We start from the raw sequence: 19,088 nt of genomic DNA on the forward strand, positions 1-19,088 counted from the left end.
TAAAGGGCCCTTTATCTAATATACATCCTCCATCATTAAAATGAAGTCCTTAAAAATAACTTTCATCATTAATAGAGCTTTATGTATCTTCACATTGCAAATAAGTCTTCACTCCCAAAAACTTTCAAATTGGTCCTCACAAAGATAGAAATACATGAAAACATTCACACACATGAATGTTTCCAAGAATAAGATTATAATAATTTAAATTGTACTTTAGCTATCATCTAAATATAACCGTACCGCTGCTTAACCTTTTGTGCAGACAAATGAACAAATTCAGTTCTGCTTGTTTTTATTGAAACATGGGTAAAACTTCATTTGTAAAATCAACATGGCAAAAATAAAGACGTTGCACAATATGTTACAATATTTCCAGGAATATATCAGTGTTCCTACTCTTAACGACACAATATTTCAAAACAGAGAATGTCATTAGGAAGATGTCATTATTAGTCTCATTAACAACGTGGTACTGCATTGGTCCTTCATTAAGTTCTGCATATGTATTCAAAGTAGAGAGCCGTTCTTGTAACAAATATAATAGGAGTCACTACAAAGACTAGATGCTAATTCTTGTGCGTCAGGAAAAACAAGTCTAATTTCAAGTTATTCCTTATATATGTTAATGTGGAGATGTGGGTGAATAACAGGGGCTGAATAAGTACTTAACACTCAGTTGCTGGGGATACAGAGGATGATGACAGGCTGTAATTGCTTCTTTCACTGCTGTTAACAAAAGCTTTGGCCGAAACACTGCTATAACACAACCCGGCTCAAAATGAGCATCGTCCACACTGACTGCACGGCGTATTAGTTCATCTTTCAGAGTTACTATTTTAACACGCTCATTTCTCCGGGCTGTGAGCGTCATCTTCCTCGGGGTTGTGTCTCTCTCCCTCCGTGTCCTCTTCATTCTGCGTTTGGTTTGGTTCGGCAGATTCGTTTGTCTGAGACGGCCTCAGGAGATATTCCAGCTCCTCTGCGCTGATGGCGACCTTCTCAGGAATCAACCACCTCTTGAAGTGTTCAAGAGCACTAGGGAAGAGAGGTACACAAAAAGTCAAAGGGTATTAAGATGAAGGGTGGCCCCTTTTTCAAGTTCTGGGAGATTTATTTTCTTGGCAGCACAAAATGTGAAACAATTCTGCAAATTAAACAAACTTTAGTCAATTTGGAGCATGCTACAGAAAATATAACCACAGCTGAAATTATTCCTGCAACAGTCAAAGATACAATGTGTTATATTTGGATAATTATAATGCTGTAGAGAGTATATGTAACTTTTCATTTTGCTAGTGATTTTATAATCTTTTCCCATAGATTTAGGAGGGCACAGTTTGGGTTCTCAGCTGTCATGTTTATTCTTGGTAACTCAAATACACGCCTGTAAGAACAACACACACTTACACATTGTGTATAACAAACATCGTGAACAGCTGTTGTAATCAGTAACTGGCCAATAGAAGTCTGTGTCGGTACGTCCATTTTTTGTACGGGTCAGGCCTAGCCCAAGAAGAATTAAATGTAAACTTTTATAGTGTTCATGGCTCACTAACTGAATTCCTGTGAGAATTATGTTATTCTGAGACCAGATCTGCATAATTTTAGTTGTTTAATTAAAATAAAGGCCAGTATTGAGACCTGACTTTATCTCCAGTGCGTGTTTACGCTTCCAATCTACGAACCAGAGAGACCATGACAACTGTATGTTAAAATGTCACTATGATGCAGTATTACTTTAAATGGTTTAAATGGGGCAGTTCTTGACAGACAAAGTACACTCAGAGCACAAGCACTCCTCTGACAGGATAACTCTTACTAATGTTTGTGTCCTGGCAGAAGTATGTGTGTCTAACAGTGTGATCCATCCCTCCCAACATACCTCTCATCCATGTCACCGCCTTGGAAGAGCTCTGAGGTCTGAGCGTCGTGCAGAAATCGATCCCAGCATTCTTTCTTAGCTTGAGACAAGGAGCGCAGCATGTCCCTGGAGGTCACATCACTTGACTGGCCCTTTAATTTCTTCAGGCGGTTCTCTGCACCAAAATGTAGATGAAAAAATCTAAATTAATTTGAGGGTCAAGGGCAACTAATTCCGGTCACTGACTAAACAAATTTTAGCTTCTTTGTCTCTCAGTATACAGATGTTTTTTATTTTGCAATCAGCCATGCTAGCGCCGAACAGTTGCAATTTTATAGAAACAGGAATATGGAGTGTTTCCAATATCCAAATTGCAGGAGGTGCAATATTTCTACAATTCTGCTTCATTCAAAAAGTAGAAATAACAAATTTTATAGGTCCATTACACACAGAATGAAACATTTCATGTCTTAATTTATTGAATTTATTCTGATTATGGCTTACATTTAATGAAGACCTAAAATTCAGCGTCTCAAAACATTTAAATATTACAAAAGACCAATTTTACATTTTAAGTATGTTTAATATGGAAATGTTGGCCTCTGAAAAGTACGTCTATCTATATGACTCAATACTTGGTTGGGGCTATTTGACTTGAACTACTGGAAATTGACTTTTCAATTATATCCCAATTTATTGATATGCACCTGTAGATATCAACAAATTCATTGATGATTTAGTCTATAAAATGTCAGATGTCTTTAACATGAAAGAGGCAGGAGGGAGGTTTATACCTAAACTGGCTATGTAGATCTCAGAGTCCTCCATTGGTTCCCATTTGGCGCTAGAGGAACTGGTACTTGTCCCATTTGAATGACCATTGACTTGCACTCCTTGTGCCACTGGATGGAATGAGTCTTTGAACTCCGTGTTGATCTCCGGGGCAGCTTCAGCTTCAGCTTCAGCCTGCGCCTCCGGCAGACTGGAGCAGATTTGGGTCCACAGCTCCCCGCTGGACCGGACCTGCTGGCTCTCAAAGTCGTCGATCATTCTGGTGTACTGGGGGGAAAGGACGGAAGACAGCTCTAGTTAGCAATAGCACAGTGTTGTTAATAGCCTGGTTATTTCAGCAACATAAAATAAGTCATTTTTGTGCGATTAGATTTAAAAAAGAGTGGCAAACAGCGCGGATTTTCTCAAAACTGACCAACCAAAATCAGAGCTTTGACATAGTTACTAGCTAAACTGGTGTCTAACCTACTGTGTTGACTATTGTCGTGCATTTCGCATGTTCTTCAAACGGTATGTCATCATAACACATCACAAATATGTCTTACCTGCGTGGAAACTTCAACAGAAGAACCATTATTTCCTGTAATGTATTAATTTTAAAGATTAAAGATTAGCCCTGCTAGCTCTCTGTGTCCATGATCCACAATCTTTAACAAGCGCCTGCCCACTTCCTTATTTAGTGTCATATGATTGGCCGTTGCAACCGCCTATCAAACTGTTCTGAGATTTGATTGGCTCTTTTTGGTAACGGAGAGAGAGCAGCATCTTATTGGCCGGGCGCTGTTTCGCTCAGGAGGGAGTCAGGAAGTTTGTCTCTCAGCTGGAAGAGACGGCTGAAGGTAAACAAGCGCTGCTGACCTCTGTTCAGTTATTGTTTTCTTCACTATTGACTATTTGAAGAACTTGTATTAGCACTGGAAACTGTTCAGTGGTATTCTGTGACGGTAATTTGACGTTAACCTGCCATTGCGGTTAACTATGCAGCTTGATAAGCTAACTGTCAGGTTGACTTTAGTATGTGAATGCTTTGCTCTGTAACATTCAGCTGAATACTATTAATGCATGTTACAGTTAACGTGTGTGTCGTGTGCTCAGGTTTGTTAGCGCTGATCATCATGTCACTGCAGGGAGATCCAGTGTAGGAGATGCGAGCAGCGTTGCGCCTGGTAGTCGCGGCGATCCCGATGGGTGTGCTGCTGTCCCGGACCATGGCGTGGATGTCCAGCGGCAGGACTCATGCTGAGCTCATCAGCAGGCTGAGGGGTAAAGGGCGCCAGCGTTCACAGTACAGGGTCTTAGGTCAAAACCTCAAGGTCCACAATGTCAACATATTTTATATAAAAAAATATTGAAATTTGACCAGGAATTAAAATTAAATTAAATAAGTTACACACTGTTATTATAATATATATTTGATATTATTTATTAACAATAATTATATAGTGTTTTCTCAACAACAACAAAATGCTACACTGTCAAAGTGAAATGAAAAACCTTGCATTTAAATTAGTAGTAAAAAATGAAAACATGAGAAAATTGTAAAGGGAAAATGCTTCAAATAATAGATAGGTATTATTATAATAATATTAATAGTATTATAATAATATTAATATTGGTATTAATATTATATATTTATTATTATTATCGTTATTGCTATTTATTATTATTAATAATAATAATAATAATAATAGTAATATGCTCTTTTTATAGCACACTATTTATTATTGTTTTTTAATTATGAAAAAATACCACAAACGCAACAGGAAAATGAAAAAGCAAATTGTGCAGGTGAAATTTTTTTTAAAAGACCTAAAGGCTCATAGAAAAAAAAAATCTCACCTCAATAAGAAAAAAATCACAACAAATGCAAAAAACAAAAGAGCAAATAATCGACAAACATTATTATTATTAATCATAATAATAATAATTTCCCTTCACATTAAAAGGTAAAGAAAAAAACAAATCAATCAGAAAGCAGACTTCAATTTCACAGAGTTCATTCTGCTCACATTTCACATTTCCCAGACCATCTCAGTGTCATTGCCTCCTCTCTGCTCCTCCAGATCACGGAGTGATCCGCAGCGACAGAGTGTTTGATGCCATGCTGGCTACAGACAGAGGACTTTATTCTACAGACTATCCTTACGCAGACTCTCCTCAGTCCATAGGTGATTATTTCAGTCACTTTTAAAGACACATACACGTAATTTACTGTCAATAGGATCACATGTATTTGTGTGAGTGCATTGTGTTGTAGACTAATGGTTTCATGAGCACAGACGTGCGTAGTGACTGTGTGTTATGACTCTGTTGTCACAGGCTACAGGGCGACCATCAGTGCACCACACATGGTGAGTAAAACTAGAGGTGTGGGAAAAATCGATACAGCATAGTATCGCAATATTTTGAATGGCAATATTATATCGTCATGGCCGCCAAGTATCGATATTCAGTGTCAGTATTTTCGCCGTTTTTTTCCCCAGGAGGACATAGCTGGCTCACTTTTAGAATTATACTGGAGATACTGGTATCATATGAAACTAGAAGATATATAGGCATGAGGGTATATGTGCGCCATATCGTGTCGGGAAGTTGTCGAGATAACACTGAAAAGTTACGAGGGTTTTAGCTACATGCTAAAGACACTAGAACCAGAAATGTGACTCCGTACACAGCCGTATCAAAGCTATACAGATCAGTGAAGCTTAAAGTTTCTGAAAGTTTGATAAAATGCTGCAGTTGTTGTCGTCCATACATGTTTGATATCAGTTGAGTTCAGTTTGACTGAATACTTTGTTGGTCAGTCTGTGGGTTTGACTCTCATTGTGGAGAAATAAAAAGACTGAAGTGAGATGAATAGACTGAGAATTTTCTCTGATTTGACAAAACAATTCTTGATTGAATTTAATTTTTTTGGACGCAAAATGCAGTTAAGCAGCTAAATCACAATATATTGTATTGCGATACCCACCATATTGCAAAATGCTTAAAATCGCAATATTTCGTATTGTGGTTCAAGTATCGGGATAAAATTGTATCCTGGGGCCTCTGGGGATTTACACCTCTAAAAAAAAAACTAACCACACTGAAGATGAACTGTAATCCACTACTGTACATGCACGTGATCCACTGTGTGTTTTTCTATGGTGGTTTGACAGCACGCTCATGCTTTGGAGCTATTGAGTGACAAACTAACTGAAGGAGCCTCGGCGCTGGATGTGGGCTCAGGAAGTGGATATCTAACAGCTTGCTTTGCAAGGATGGTAAGTTCTGTAAAAACGCCGCATGTTTCCTACAAGTTAGCATAGAAATATCGCACACGAGTGAGTGTTTTCTGTTGTTTGTAGACCGGGCCGAATGGTAAAGTGGTTGGCATTGAGCACATCGATGAACTGGTTCAAATGTCAATAAAAAATGTGCAAGCTGACGACCCAGAGCTGCTCACCTCTGGACGCATCAAACTTGTAGGTGAGTCAGGAGACGTCCAGGTCATGCAGCCTTCACATTTTCATGGTTCACATCTACAAAAGTCTATAAAAGTTCTCCATGTGTCCAGTGGGAGACGGAAGGCTCGGCCACCCAGAGGGAGCGCCCTATGATGCCATCCATGTTGGTGCAGCTGCAGCTATGATTCCTAAGGCTGTATGTACACATTTGATTTTTACTCTTGTGAAAATAGAATAATAGAAGTAATGCACTTATGCTGCATTCATGTGCTCCTCAGCAGTCCCATTTCTCAAGTTGGGAAGTTTTTCTTGCTACTTTCGACTTTTTACTATGAGCTTTAAGTCACGATGCTCCAATAAAAGATGTGTAGTTTACTTCCTGGCAAGGTTATTATAGTTAACGAAAACTAACAAAATAACGAAAACTAAAATTGAAAAAACATTTTCGTTAACTGAAATAAAAATAAAAACAAGAGTTTTTAAAAAAAACGATAACTAACTGAAACTGTATTGTGTGGTTACAAAACTAACTAAAACTAACTAAAATTATAGTGAAAATGTCCTTAGTTTTCGTCTTTGTCAACTTTTTTCATACATAATTCAGTTTTTCTATTTCAACATGCAGGAACACATGGTAAATATGTTTACTGAGACTGGGATGTCTACACTCCAACCAAAATACAAAACACCCTGAACTGTAAGAGTTGATAACCTTATTGGGGCTGAGATGGATAAACCAAAGGAAATGAAGGCACATACCCCATTACAAAAAAAATTAAAACTAATAAAAACTAAACTAAAACTAAGCATTTTCAAAAACTAAAAACTAAACTAAAACTAGCAAACTCACTCTAAAAACTAACTAAAACTAACTGAATTTGAAAACAAAATTCACAACGAAATTAAAACTAAAACTAATGAAAAATCAAAAAACTATTATAACCTTGCTTCCTGGTGCATTTAAACTACATGTTGATATCTGCTGTCAGTATTTGTATGAAGCTTTAAGATGTGATTTTGTCCCAGACTTGTTGGTGTTGCACCAGGACGTTCCCTAAAAACACTAACATTTTGCTTTATCAGGGTTAATGTTGATAAATAACTTTTTTAGCTAATCTTATTTATTTTACATGGACAACAACTAACTGTTACAACCTTATATCATGTTACAAATAACATGAGCATAACATTTATATGCACTACTTTATTTATCTATGAATTTATAATGCGTATCCTTCAATTAATCAACATCATCACATTTTTGCGATTAATCCGACCAGGGATATCAGGTTGTTGCTGCACAATTATCATGGCCAAAATAATTCACATTAATGATATTATTGTGATATCTAAAGAATCTTTGGAGGCAAAAAGCTTGGTTTTGTTTATTTTGCACTCAACATATAAGTGTGGAGAGAGTGGACAGAGAGTCTGGAACCATAAATGTACAAAACTGTACAAAAAGAAGACACAGAAATTATGTGGCTGAATTTTCTTTTACACAATATTGTTATGTGTATTATGAACATGATATCAGTATTTCCTTAAATATCATGGTTATCATCTGCACCAGTATATTCCTACAGCACATACATGCCAAATTATTCATCCAAAATCCACAAACCAGACAGTTGAGGTTAAAATGACTTTGCAGCAGTCGTGGAAAAAGTATTCAGATCTCTTACTTAAGTAAAAGTACTAATATCACATTGCAGAATTACTCCACTTGAAGTAAAAGTCCTGCATTCAAAACTATAAAAATACAAAAGTATCAGCATCAAAATGCATGTATGTGTTAAAGTATCAAAAATAAAAGTACTCATTATGCAGAATGGACCCACTCAGATTGTTTTATATATTCCAAATATATTATTAGATTATTACTATTATTGATGCATTTATGTAAGCTACATTTTTACTGTTATTAAGGTACCGTTATTTCTAACTACGTAATATAGTCTTTTGTTGTTAAATCAAAGATAATGTGTAATGGCTTTAAATTAATCATATTTTTCATGTTAAATCTAGACCTGAAAAGTAAAAAGTACAATATTTCCCTCAAAATGTAGTGAAGTAGAAGTATAAAGTTACATCAAATGGAAATACTCAAGTAAAGTACAAGTACCTCAAAATTGTACTTAAGTACAGTACTTGTGTAGAAAATGTGCTTAGTTACATTCCACCGCTGTACATCTACAGCTGCAGCTTACATTTTTAAAAGAAATCTTTAAGCTGTGAGGAAACTTTATTTGCAGAATAGATAACTGTCCACCCTGAATGTGTCTCTTGAATTGAACTCGTGTTCTGCCCTCTCTGTGTTGAAGCTCTTGGAGCAGCTGAAGCCCGGGGGGCGCCTGGTTCTCCCTGTCGGCCCTGACGGAGGCAGTCAGGTGCTCGAACAGTACGACCGGCAGAGCGACGGGACCTTTCTCAAGAAAGCGTTGATGGGAGTGGTCTACGTCCCGCTGACTGACAAGAGGCGTCAGTGGCCTGGGTACTGCACTAACACACTCACAAATCTACCATCTTTAAACCAAGACAATGAAGGAACTAGGGATGGGCGTTTGGAAGAAACCTGCCAACTAGATTATCTATAATGTTAACAATCAATAAATCGCTGCATGCATACGTGGGCAAAATAAAAGATATATATACATACTATGCAAAAGCCTGTTTTGATAACGAACGCTTTTATTTTGAAAGGACAAAGGACTTGATCCTGTCAATCTTAAAACTAAATCAAGTGAAATTAAACTGTAAAAATAACATCAAGGTTTTCAATGTTTTATGTTTTAGCCCCTGAAGAGGCATGAGGTTAGTTTTCACAGTAATTTTCATATTTTATTTTTTTTTTTAAACACATTTACATACAAGACAGTAAACAAGGGTACTAAGGATAAGAAGATAAGAAACCTGCATCCCTAAATCGCCCCCATAAAGAAAAAGACAAACATAAAAAGGCATACATATCTTGAATGTATATTTCAGCCATTTCCATATTTAAACTATTATTAGCTCCATGACAGCCAGAACAGAAAAATAGGAAAATATATGGTAGCAATTATTGATCCTTATTCCAATCTTTTATGATTGCTAATTTTTGCCAACCATCTGATTGTAGCTTTCTTTTATTTTTTTTTTATCATAAACTTGGTCAATAAATAATGATGTTTTAGGAACATAATGAATGGTTCCAATTTAATATATTTTTCCTTTTTTGAAAATAAAAATCTTCATATTTAAATGTGTCTTGTGCTTCAATAAGTTGTCGATCAAATGAAACCTAGTAATTCATGCTAGCAAGGTTTGATACAGTAAGATACTCTTGTATTTTTGTGTGTTTTATAATTGTTATTGCAACTTTCAGTTTGCAAACTGTAGCTTTATCCAACTTAATTCTCAGCTCATTGGCTTATTGACGTACGGCCGTAGAACTGAACGATCGGCGTGTTTCAGTTGAATGATACTGATACACAGTCAGAGATAAAAGTTAAAATTAAAAAATACACAGATCGATTAAAAATTCCATGTGATCAACCAAATTCTTAACAACCATCAATCAATCATCGATTATTATTCCCATCCCTAGAAGGAACACCACTTATGTCCTTCTCCATGAGTCATGAGACATCTGTCCTGTCTCTGTCCTGTCTCTGTCTCTGTCCCTTATGATCTCCATGCTGTCCTCCCTTCTCTCTCCAGAGGTGAGCTCTGACTGCAGTGTGGTTGCCCCCGCAGGAGGTGGCGTTGGTGCTGCGTCTCCGGGGCCCCGTAGTGCTCCTCTTGGTTTCACTGAGCTCCAGTCTTAACAGCCACCTGCCCCGCTGGGTTGTCACCTAGCAACGCACGAGGAGGATCTCGCTCTGTTTGCCCGACCAGATTGTCTTCCAGGAGCGATAAAACAGAGAGACCGAGCGCCACTGAACTGCTGACCTTAACTCCCAGAATCCTCTGAGTCAGGACAAGAAAAGGTGACTCAGACCTAAATGATTCATAATATTATTTATGGGCAAGTCAAGTATGCATTTGCAGCTTAAGGACGTTCTGTATGTGTTCTTCTGGATGCTTCAGATGAGTGTTAAATGTCGGTGTAATTTTATAAGAATGCTTCGGCTATGAATGCAGTAACACATCAAGAAAAGCAAAATAATCTATTTTTTGTGGTAGGAACTTCTTCCTTCTGGCTTCATATACTGTATGTTTAGCATAAGTTCTGTTTGACATTTCTTACTGTAGAGCACAGGGGGCATTGTGCCAAAAAAACAATCAACTGAGGCACTTAATTTTTTTGAAGCAATTCAACTGTTTAATTATGTGTACACTTAAGATTTATTAATAAAAACCTGCGAAATAGATGCTTTATTGTTTTCATTGTTCTACTGATAATCAATGCATCAATGCGTCAGACAGAACTACAGGAAGGACAAGGGAGGGGTATTAATATTTTAGGACAGGAAATTTAATAATGTTCTACAGGTAATAAAAAATGTGTCATTGGCTGCTGAGGAAACATCCTCATTATTTTTTCAATGACTTAAATGCCGTGACACGTATTTATAAATAACCAAAAATACTGGGTAAATAAAACATCACAGTTATCAGTTTTCCAAAACAAAAAGTACGCTTTAATCTGAAACAAATTATAATAATTTGAAATTTCGTGACTGGAATGGTGCATGGAGATAGTTTATTATATTGTGCTTTTTATTGCCTTACCTTTAATTTAATTGTTGATCAACATTTTTTATATTATTTTTTCCAGAGAATTAGCCCAAGGCCTCACTTCCAACATTAAAGACAAACTCTTCAAAACCTGGAACAAATTAGGATTTTGACTTCAACCTCATTAGTTTATATTACCCTGGAAATATGACATAATATCGGTGGATATTCACTTGTTAGAGCCGCACATGAAACAAAAAAGCAAATGAAAAGGTGATAAATAGAAATTAAACATAATAAAAACGACCAAAATAGGAATAAAATAAAATATAATTATAATTATATATATATATATACATATAGAATTTGCACAGGATCACTGTAATACTCACATGGTGTACTACTAGAGGATGAGAAAGGTATGTGGTATAAATATATTTCAGAACTTCTAAGGCAAGTCAAAGCAGGTTTATTTATAAAGCACATTTCAATAACAAGGCATCACAAAAAAACAAGGTAAAATAATAAGAATAATACATACATAAAATACAACAATAAAAGTTACAGTTCAGTGTAAAAATGTTTAATATATTAAATATTAAGTTATTAAACTAAAAAGTATTCAGCCTGAGAGTTGTTGCCTATGAGGGACAAAAAATATACATTTTAAAAAGTGAATAAATGTAGGAAAAAATATATAAATAAATGCAAAAGTTACACGTACATTTTATATATTTACATGTAATACATTATTTAGCTATTTATGTATTTATTTATTTATGCTTTAATACTTTTAGGTATTTTTTGGCCATTTTTAAGGCTTTTTTATTGACACGGAGAGAGAGGGTATTTATTTATACATTTATTCAGTTTTTTATTTATTTATTTCTACTTATGTCATTTTTTGTCCCTCTTAGCCACCACATGGAGCTCTATTAAACTAAATACGCATTATGAACAGTTGGTGGCGATGATGCCTCATTGAGGAGGTGATTTCTCGCTAAGAATAAAAGAAGAAGACGAAACGTCGAAGTTTGACGGTTTGAACTACAGATCTGACTGATTGGACTACATATCAACGTCACCACTGTGCGCTTGTAGTTACAGGACCTCTAACTAGAAAGAAATGCACGTGAGTTTGCTGGTTGGAGGCTTGAGAAAATGTATTGTGCTGTCTTTCTTCTCTTTGAGTGAAACGGGAGTTAACAGGCGTGTAATTAATAAAACACAGAGTCGGTTTATTTGGTTTTGTCGCGTTATTTCTCCTCTGAATCCTCCTTTTCGTTCTGCACGGTGTCAACAGAGCAGCGCCACTATGGAGGTGAACAACCCGGTGCCAGGGGAAGAAAACGCAACCAAACAGGTGACAGAAAGTGGGAAAAGAAAAAGCGACGAACCCGAGACAAGCGGCCGAGGTAAGAGGCGGAGAGGAGCGGGAGGGAAGAAGCAACGTCCGGGAGAGAGATATATCCCTCCGCCGCAGAAGAGGGACGGCTTCAGCCAGGAGAACTTCGACGAGGCCTCTTACTACTTTGAAGGCGGCCTCCGCAAAGTGCACCCGTACTACTTTGACTTCAAAACGTACTGCAAAGGTCGGTGGATTGGGAAAACCCTCCTGGAGGTGTTCAAGAGTGAGTTCAGATCGGAGTCCATAGAGTATTACCAGAGGGCCGCTAAGGAGGGTCGCATCCGGCTGAACGAGACCCCTGTGGAGGACCTGTCTCTGGTGCTCAGGGTCAGTACCCACTAATACTCATTTAGTGTCTGAGGTGTCCTGTCATCACTATGCAGTCATGGCTTTATTCAGCAAAACTCAAGATAAGATAATATAAGACTTTCAGCAGTGGGGAAATTTAGTTGTCACAGTAGCTCAAGATACAGACGCATAGATATCACTCGAATAAAATCAAAATTACTTTATTTATTCCTGAGGGCAGTGGCGGTTCTAGACCAATTTTACTGTGGGGGCCAAGAAGGGGCCAGTGTTTAATCAGAGGGGCACATTGAAAATCGTCAAAAATGATATTTAAGCATTCAAAACCTTTGTTTTAGCTAAATGTCTCATATTTGGAAGAACTACATTGATTGGAGCAATGAGACTTACCAACATTAACAGTTATTTTTGTACGACAATGACATTTCTCATTTTTTGGGCACAATTAATTGGGCTACAGTGAGAATAATCTTTATATTTAGTTTTTATTGCACAATTAAACTATTAAACAATGTACACATTCTTGGTTACTTTTGTGTACAATGAGATATTGTTTGAACAAAAAATTGGTAAAAATTGTTCCGTCGTTTATTGTTATAAATTGATCATTTTATTATTAATTTGACACAGGGGCCACAGCAGGGGCCAAGGGCTTCTTCACAAGGGCAGTGGCCAATCACAGGGCTCCAATCACAGTCTTAGTTTTCTCATTTAGGACGTTCTTTGATTTTTAACTTAAGATCACTAGATCATTAATTAAGTAACAACTGCCCCAGTGATTTACAAAGGCTACATTGAAGTGTAATCTAGGAATAGGCCCACATGTCACACAGACTGAAAGGACATTTCAATTATATGTCAACTGCCTAAATATTACATTTGTCAACAAATTAGTCTAGTGCTAAACTAAATATTAAATAAATCAAATAAATGTCATACAAATTTGTTCAAGTAAAGATCATAAATACATATGATCTTCCCTTTATAATACAGTAACCATCTCAGAAAATATCACAGATTCATGGTACAGTATTACACTGTTAATATTCTTATTAGTTAATATGACATCTAAAGGAAACACACTGAACTTTTAGTGTGCCAAAGTTTTACAATATTGTTTTGGGACTTAAATATTATTTTAAAGTAATGAGAACAGAACCACTTTAAAATAAAATGTATTATAATGACTTATAACAATGTTTAATGGAAGTATGTGTAAATTATTATACTGTGGTGTTTAATGATAAACCAGTTGCCGCTGCAGCCTAAGCCTATAAATGCATCTCTAACTTTTCTTGTAATACCAGAATACTTTTCTCACACGACAAAAGTAGAGACAGCGTTTCTCCGCTTGTAGCACCCTATAACGTAAGAATTTCCTAATAATGCAATAACGCCTGAAAATGTAATTAAATTTGCACTTAACTCGATCAAAAAATTAAATAAAACCCAATAATGTAATAACTTGACCAATAATGTAATAAAATGACTGATATTGTAATAACATTTTTACCGATAATGTAATACCTTATTACATAATTATTGGAACTTATTACAATTTCAGGAAGTTGTTTTGTTGGTTTGTGGTTGTTTTCATTAGGTGGTGATTTGTTGCCAATCTGTGAAGAGGAACGTTTAGGGAAGAGTTACCTGGGGTCTCTAATGCTGCTCAGAAGCTCATCTGAGCTGAAATTCTATCACTCAGGATATTTTAATACATTTTCAGGCATTATTACATTATCAGGAAATTATTACATTATAGCAGGGATGGGCAACTGGAGGCCTGGGGGCCGCATAAGATCCGCACCCTCACTTGAAGTGGCCCTACATGCATTTGAGCATGAAATCTTAAAAGTGCAGTGTAAAAATGCACAAAATTACTTCTTGCAATTAATGTTGGTCTGCTGTTCTTGCACTGAAAAAAAATCACAGGAAGTGGTTATTTTTTATTTGCTACAAACCTTTTGTATTCCTATTTATACTGTTAAACATGCATTTGAGCATGAAATATGTTAAGTTACTGCACTGTAAACATATTTAAAATTGCAGTTTCATCATATCTGGTTAAGTGCACGGTCCTATATGTGGCCCTGTGGTGGTGTCGATGAAAAAATCGTGGCCCCCTCCAGCATTTAAGTTGCCCATCCCTGCATTATAGGGTGCTACACCGCTTAAACATTTACCTAAACCAGATCCTAATGCTGCAGTCTGATGGATTGAAAAAGTGTTAGAGAGACCGTCATCTGACGCTGAAAGCTCTTTGGATCCAGGTGGTCCAGTAGCTGATGAGTTTAATTTTGTGGAAACATGGTTAAATTCTCCCGTCTGATTATCCACAGAACAACGACCTCATGAAGAACACAGTGCATCGCCACGAGCCCCCCGTGGTCGACACGCCCCTGAAGGTTCTGGCGGATGACGGCGAGGTGCTCGTGGTGGACAAGCCCGCCTCCATCCCGGTCCACCCCTGCGGGCGTTTCCGCTGCAACACGGTGATTTTCATCCTGGGGAAAGAGCGGGGCATCTCTAAGCTCCACACGGTCCACCGACTGGACAGACTCACCTCCGGAGTGCTGCTGTTCGCCAGGACACTGGAGACGTCCAAGAAGCTGGACAAGTTGGTGAGAGACAGACAGGTACGTTCAGGACCAGCTGGATTTAACTTTTTACCAAATACAAAAGCGGTAAGATTTCTCTGGTGATTTAGTTTCTTCAGCTTCTCACCAGTGGTGGAAGAAGTATTCAGATCCTTTACTTCAGTAAAAGTACTAATACCACAATGTGAAAGTATAAAAGTATCAGCATCAAAATGTACTTAAAGTATCAAAAGCAAAAGTACTCGTCATGCAGAATGGACCCACTCAGATTGTTTTATATATTCTAAATATATTATTAGATTATTTGTGCTGGTGTATTTATGTAAGCAGCATTTTACTGCTGTAAATGTAGGGCTCATTTTAACAATTAATATACTTTTATGTGGAAATACTCAAGTAAAGTACAAGTACCTCGAAATTGTACTTCAGTACAGCACTTGAGTAAATGTACTTAGATAAACAGTATTACACCACTGCTTCTGTTGTACTGTAATGCATCAAAGATAGGGCTGCTAGATTATGGCAAACACCATAGTGATTATTTTTGGTTCATATTGAAATAACAATTATTTAACACAGTTGCTCACTGATGTTGAAAACATCAAGCACTGTAATTAATTTAAAAAAAACTGTTTTTTAACAGTTTGGGTTGTCATGAAATAAATTTGTAATAAAAAAGAAATAGATAAATAATCTTTAATCTATTTTATATACACATGTAAATAAATAATATATAGAAGGGTGCACTTTGGTAATTTTTAATTCTTTGTAGTGCATTGCCACAACCTTCTAAAATCCCCGAAATATATATTCAATAATTTTGTGAACTACAATCAACAGATGAGTTAGTAACTCAGTAAATGAAGGGATGTGCTGGATTTATAACACAAGAGGATATAAGAGCATCATTGTGAAACCGATTGTGGCAAATTAATTGTTTTTTCTCAATTATCTTGTTTTCATAATTGGCTGGAAATCAATCATCATGATTAAAAATAAAATGTGATTAATTGAAGTGCAGTTGTCCAAAGATTCTCAAAAATGTCTTTTACGTTTGTGCTTTCTACCAGCTTGAGAAGGAGTACGTGTGCAGAGTAGAGGGGGACTTTCCAGAGGGTGAGCTGGTCTGCGAGGAGCCCATCCTGGTGGTTTCCTTTAAAATCGGCCTCTGCAGAGTCCACCCTAAGGGGAAGGAGTGCAGGACCGTCTTCCAGAGGCTCAGCTTCAACGGAAAAACCAGCGTGGTCCGCTGTCTGCCCCTGACGGGCCGCACACACCAGATCAGGGTGCACCTCCAGTACCTGGGCTTCCCCATCCTCAATGATCCCATCTATGGGTCCTCAGCCTGGGGCCCTCACAGGGGGAAGGGGGGCCAGGTGGGGAAGAGTGACGAGGAGCTGGTGCAGGCTCTGGTAGAGGAACATCGCTCTCAGGAAAGTCTTCACATGCTGGATATTCAGGATGATGGGGTCGGGACTGAAGAGAAGAACAAGACCTCTGAGGGAGTCGCTGCATCTGATCCCAACAAAAGTCAGACAGGTTGTAGCTCAAGCAGTGAGACGGTGGATGAGGTGAGTCAAACAGATCCAACGGATCCAAACAGTAACAATAATTCACTCAAACCTCAACCCAACGAATCAAATGGAAGTCAAACTGAAGCAACACTTGTCGACGCTGCTCCAAAGACCAGAGACCACCTGTGCAGTGAGTGTAAGCTGGATCGACCAGATCCCACAGAGAGGGAACTCGTCATGTATCTCCACGCTTTACGATACAAAGGACCTGATTTTGAATATTCCACACCTTTACCCGATTGGGCCAAAGAGGACTGGGTGGAGGCTGATTGGAGCTGACCGTATGCGGACTGCTGATGACTTTGGTTTTCAGGTTTTAAACCTTTTAGAGGTTTTTTTCTTTACGGCAGTTTTTGGTTGTTTTTTTTTTGTGTTGAATATACAAATTAACCTGAGCAGATGTTTCCGCCAGAAACACAAATATATATGGCCTTGCATTCATTCTCATTTTACTTTGTTTTTAATGTAATGAAAACATTTTTAATTTAATTTCATCCTTTTAAGCCTGTAATCTGTCCAGGACTCCAACCGAGACTTGAAATCAATTAAAAGCCAGTCTGCAGGAAAATAAGTGTTTTATTTCAGTTTTGTGAAAAAATGAACAACATTGACATCTGTAAGTAGTGGTGGTGACCTTCAAATAGTTCAGATTTTTTTGAACTGGGTTTGTGTGAGGTACTTATCCACAGTCGGTGTATTTCCTCCAGTAGCAAGCTCTAGCAAAACCTATTTTAACTAACCCAAAAAATGTTATATCAGTTTAAGTGTACATATTTAGACATTTCTACTGCTTTACTTTGCTGTCAGACAGCCTCTTTTAAGTTTATGTGGGGGGAACTGAAGTTATGTATGTTCTCTCGCAGCCACCAGACTCCATTGACAAAACAGTAGTTTTACCTTGCAGAACACAGGAGTTGCTTCCATTGTTTAGTATTGCATGACTTTGGTGAATTCAAACTTACAACTGAGTATTAGGGCCACATTTAGGAAAAAAATAATAGCAATTATGAGATTAAAGTCGTAAATATTGTATTAAATTACAAGAATAAAGTCGAAAATATTTTATAAATTAGAGGAGGCGAGTTGTTTAAATAAGGGGCGTGGAGCATTTTGTAGAAATGTACTTTAAGATAGATTTCACAAACAAGGAGATACTAAATCTTTTGGCACATCAGGATCATATTATCATAAGTATAAGGACATTAAAAAGAATATGCAAGAAATTGCGTCTTTTCAGCAGAAGGAACCAGATGGACTTGGAGGAAATCGCTGCTTTTTTGTAAGAGGAAATGGCTGGAAGTGGTCGGCTGCAGGGCCAACAGTGGAGGCATCAGCGGGCCATTCAGAGGGTTTGTGGCGTCTCAAGAATCATTCCGACTGATAATTAAGATTTTGGATCCAGAGGGCAACAGCCTATCAATTATGTACGACTTCATTCTCGTAATTAATTATTTTCTACTTTATTCTGGTAATTAAATAAATATTTACAACTTTAATCCCTTAATTATATATATTTTTATCTAAATGTGGCCCTAATACTCCGTCGTACAAATTAACCTTTTAAAAACAAAAACCACACAGTAGACCAGCAACGCATGTGTTCTGCAATGTAAAATAACTGTTTTTCTCAAAGGAGTCTGGTGACTTTGAAGGGAGCATAAACAAGAGGCTGTGAATAGCAATGAAAATATTCTAAATATAGCGTACACATAAACTAATATTGAGATTTTTTTAGGTGACTAAAACTTTTGCTGCTTGGCTTCCCTGTCAGTACCGATCACCATCTGCTGGATAAGTACCTCATACAACCCCACTTAAAAAAAATCCAAACTGTCCCTTGATGTTCTTCCATTCATAGAAAGCCTGTTATTCATTTAATTTCTCTCTAAGGCAGGTTATTTTCTGCTGAGTGAAGGCTCATTGAAGAATTGTGATATTACAGTCAAGATGTCAAAAGCAAACACTTCTTACAAAGAGAAAACTTGAAAATAACTGCTCATAGGCACATTAGACACAAGTCTCTTCTTGTTGAGATCTGCTGATCCACCATCACTGCACCTATGTAATTAATATTAAGGACCATAGACACATCTCTTATTATTCTTTTTTTAAAGGACACACCCTTACACAAAACACACAGTTTCAGTTGCTTCAGCACCTAAAAACAACCCCTTGAAAGACATTTGGCACATGCTGTTCATGTCATGAATACTGTTATTTGCACATAAAAACAGCTGATGTGACGTCTCAGCTGTGGGATGGGGTGTAGATAGTCTTTTTATTCCTTAGATTTTCTCTTAACAGTGCTGCAGCAAGGTCTATGTACAAAGTGTTAGCTGTTGAAGCAGTGGCATGTGGTGGTACAACTACTGGTTTGGAAATAGAAATTAGAACCTCCTCCTTCGATTCAAAGGGTAAGGCATACACTGACACCCATGT

The 19,088-nt window shown here is 37.3% G+C and overlaps 3 protein-coding genes across 7 annotated transcripts; 2 read left to right on the forward strand and 1 right to left on the reverse strand.

The window, feature by feature from the left end:
- Nucleotides 1-278: 278 nt before the first annotated feature.
- ccdc32 (coiled-coil domain containing 32) lies at nt 279-3,344 on the reverse strand. The gene is made up of 4 exons (XM_059353713.1): nt 3,202-3,344; nt 2,659-2,923; nt 1,886-2,039; nt 279-1,038 (listed from the first exon to the last, which is right to left on the reverse strand). The coding sequence occupies exons 2-4, from the start codon at nt 2,912-2,914 to the stop codon at nt 849-851; spliced, it is 600 nt and encodes a 199-aa protein (XP_059209696.1). The 5' UTR covers nt 2,915-2,923; nt 3,202-3,344; the 3' UTR covers nt 279-848.
- Nucleotides 3,345-3,431: 87 nt separating this feature from the next.
- pcmtl (l-isoaspartyl protein carboxyl methyltransferase, like) lies at nt 3,432-10,457 on the forward strand. Of its 5 annotated transcripts, none has more exons than XM_059353708.1 (9): nt 3,432-3,495; nt 3,784-3,919; nt 4,720-4,824; nt 4,976-5,007; nt 5,815-5,919; nt 6,004-6,124; nt 6,213-6,298; nt 8,427-8,596; nt 9,841-10,457. In XM_059353708.1, exons 2-9 carry the CDS (start codon nt 3,802-3,804, stop codon nt 9,875-9,877), a joined length of 774 nt encoding a protein of 257 aa, XP_059209691.1. In that variant the 5' UTR covers nt 3,432-3,495; nt 3,784-3,801; the 3' UTR covers nt 9,878-10,457. The 5 variants fall into 5 exon arrangements, with proteins under 5 accessions (XP_059209691.1, XP_059209692.1, XP_059209695.1 ...); XM_059353709.1 differs by having other exon boundaries at nt 3,465-3,495; nt 3,752-3,919; XM_059353711.1 differs by lacking the exon at nt 3,432-3,495 and adding an exon at nt 3,522-3,600.
- A 1,394-nt stretch (nt 10,458-11,851) lies between these two features.
- rpusd2 (RNA pseudouridine synthase domain containing 2) lies at nt 11,852-18,984 on the forward strand. Its single transcript, XM_059353367.1, has 3 exons — nt 11,852-12,499; nt 14,818-15,114; nt 16,146-18,984. Exons 1-3 carry the CDS (start codon nt 11,891-11,893, stop codon nt 16,926-16,928), a joined length of 1,689 nt encoding a protein of 562 aa, XP_059209350.1. The 5' UTR covers nt 11,852-11,890; the 3' UTR covers nt 16,929-18,984.
- Nucleotides 18,985-19,088: the final 104 nt, after the last annotated feature.

This window comes from Centropristis striata, chromosome 16 (assembly GCF_030273125.1).
Source record: "Centropristis striata isolate RG_2023a ecotype Rhode Island chromosome 16, C.striata_1.0, whole genome shotgun sequence".
Classification (NCBI taxonomy): Eukaryota; Metazoa; Chordata; class Actinopteri; order Perciformes; family Serranidae; genus Centropristis; species Centropristis striata.

What these genes read in the sequence shown, in the direction of transcription:
- ccdc32 (XM_059353713.1), bottom strand. Translation starts at nt 2,914, where the DNA reads ATGATCGACGACTTTGAGAGCCAGCAGGTCCGGTCCAGCGGGGAGCTG. An exon ending in GATCTACATAGCCAGTTTAG is followed by an intron (nt 2,040 to 2,658) that starts GTATAAACCTCC and finishes ATTTTGGTGCAG; the next exon opens with AGAACCGCCTGAAGAAATTA. An exon ending in GGCGGTGACATGGATGAGAG is followed by an intron (nt 1,039 to 1,885) that starts GTATGTTGGGAG and finishes TCTCTTCCCTAG; the next exon opens with TGCTCTTGAACACTTCAAGA.
- pcmtl (XM_059353708.1), top strand. Translation starts at nt 3,802, where the DNA reads ATGCGAGCAGCGTTGCGCCTGGTAGTCGCGGCGATCCCGATGGGTGTG. An exon ending in AGACTCTCCTCAGTCCATAG is followed by an intron (nt 4,825 to 4,975) that starts GTGATTATTTCA and finishes CTGTTGTCACAG; the next exon opens with GCTACAGGGCGACCATCAGT. An exon ending in CAGCTATGATTCCTAAGGCT is followed by an intron (nt 6,299 to 8,426) that starts GTATGTACACAT and finishes TCTGTGTTGAAG; the next exon opens with CTCTTGGAGCAGCTGAAGCC.
- rpusd2 (XM_059353367.1), top strand. Translation starts at nt 11,891, where the DNA reads ATGCACGTGAGTTTGCTGGTTGGAGGCTTGAGAAAATGTATTGTGCTG. An exon ending in ACCTGTCTCTGGTGCTCAGG is followed by an intron (nt 12,500 to 14,817) that starts GTCAGTACCCAC and finishes GATTATCCACAG; the next exon opens with AACAACGACCTCATGAAGAA. An exon ending in AGTTGGTGAGAGACAGACAG is followed by an intron (nt 15,115 to 16,145) that starts GTACGTTCAGGA and finishes GCTTTCTACCAG; the next exon opens with CTTGAGAAGGAGTACGTGTG.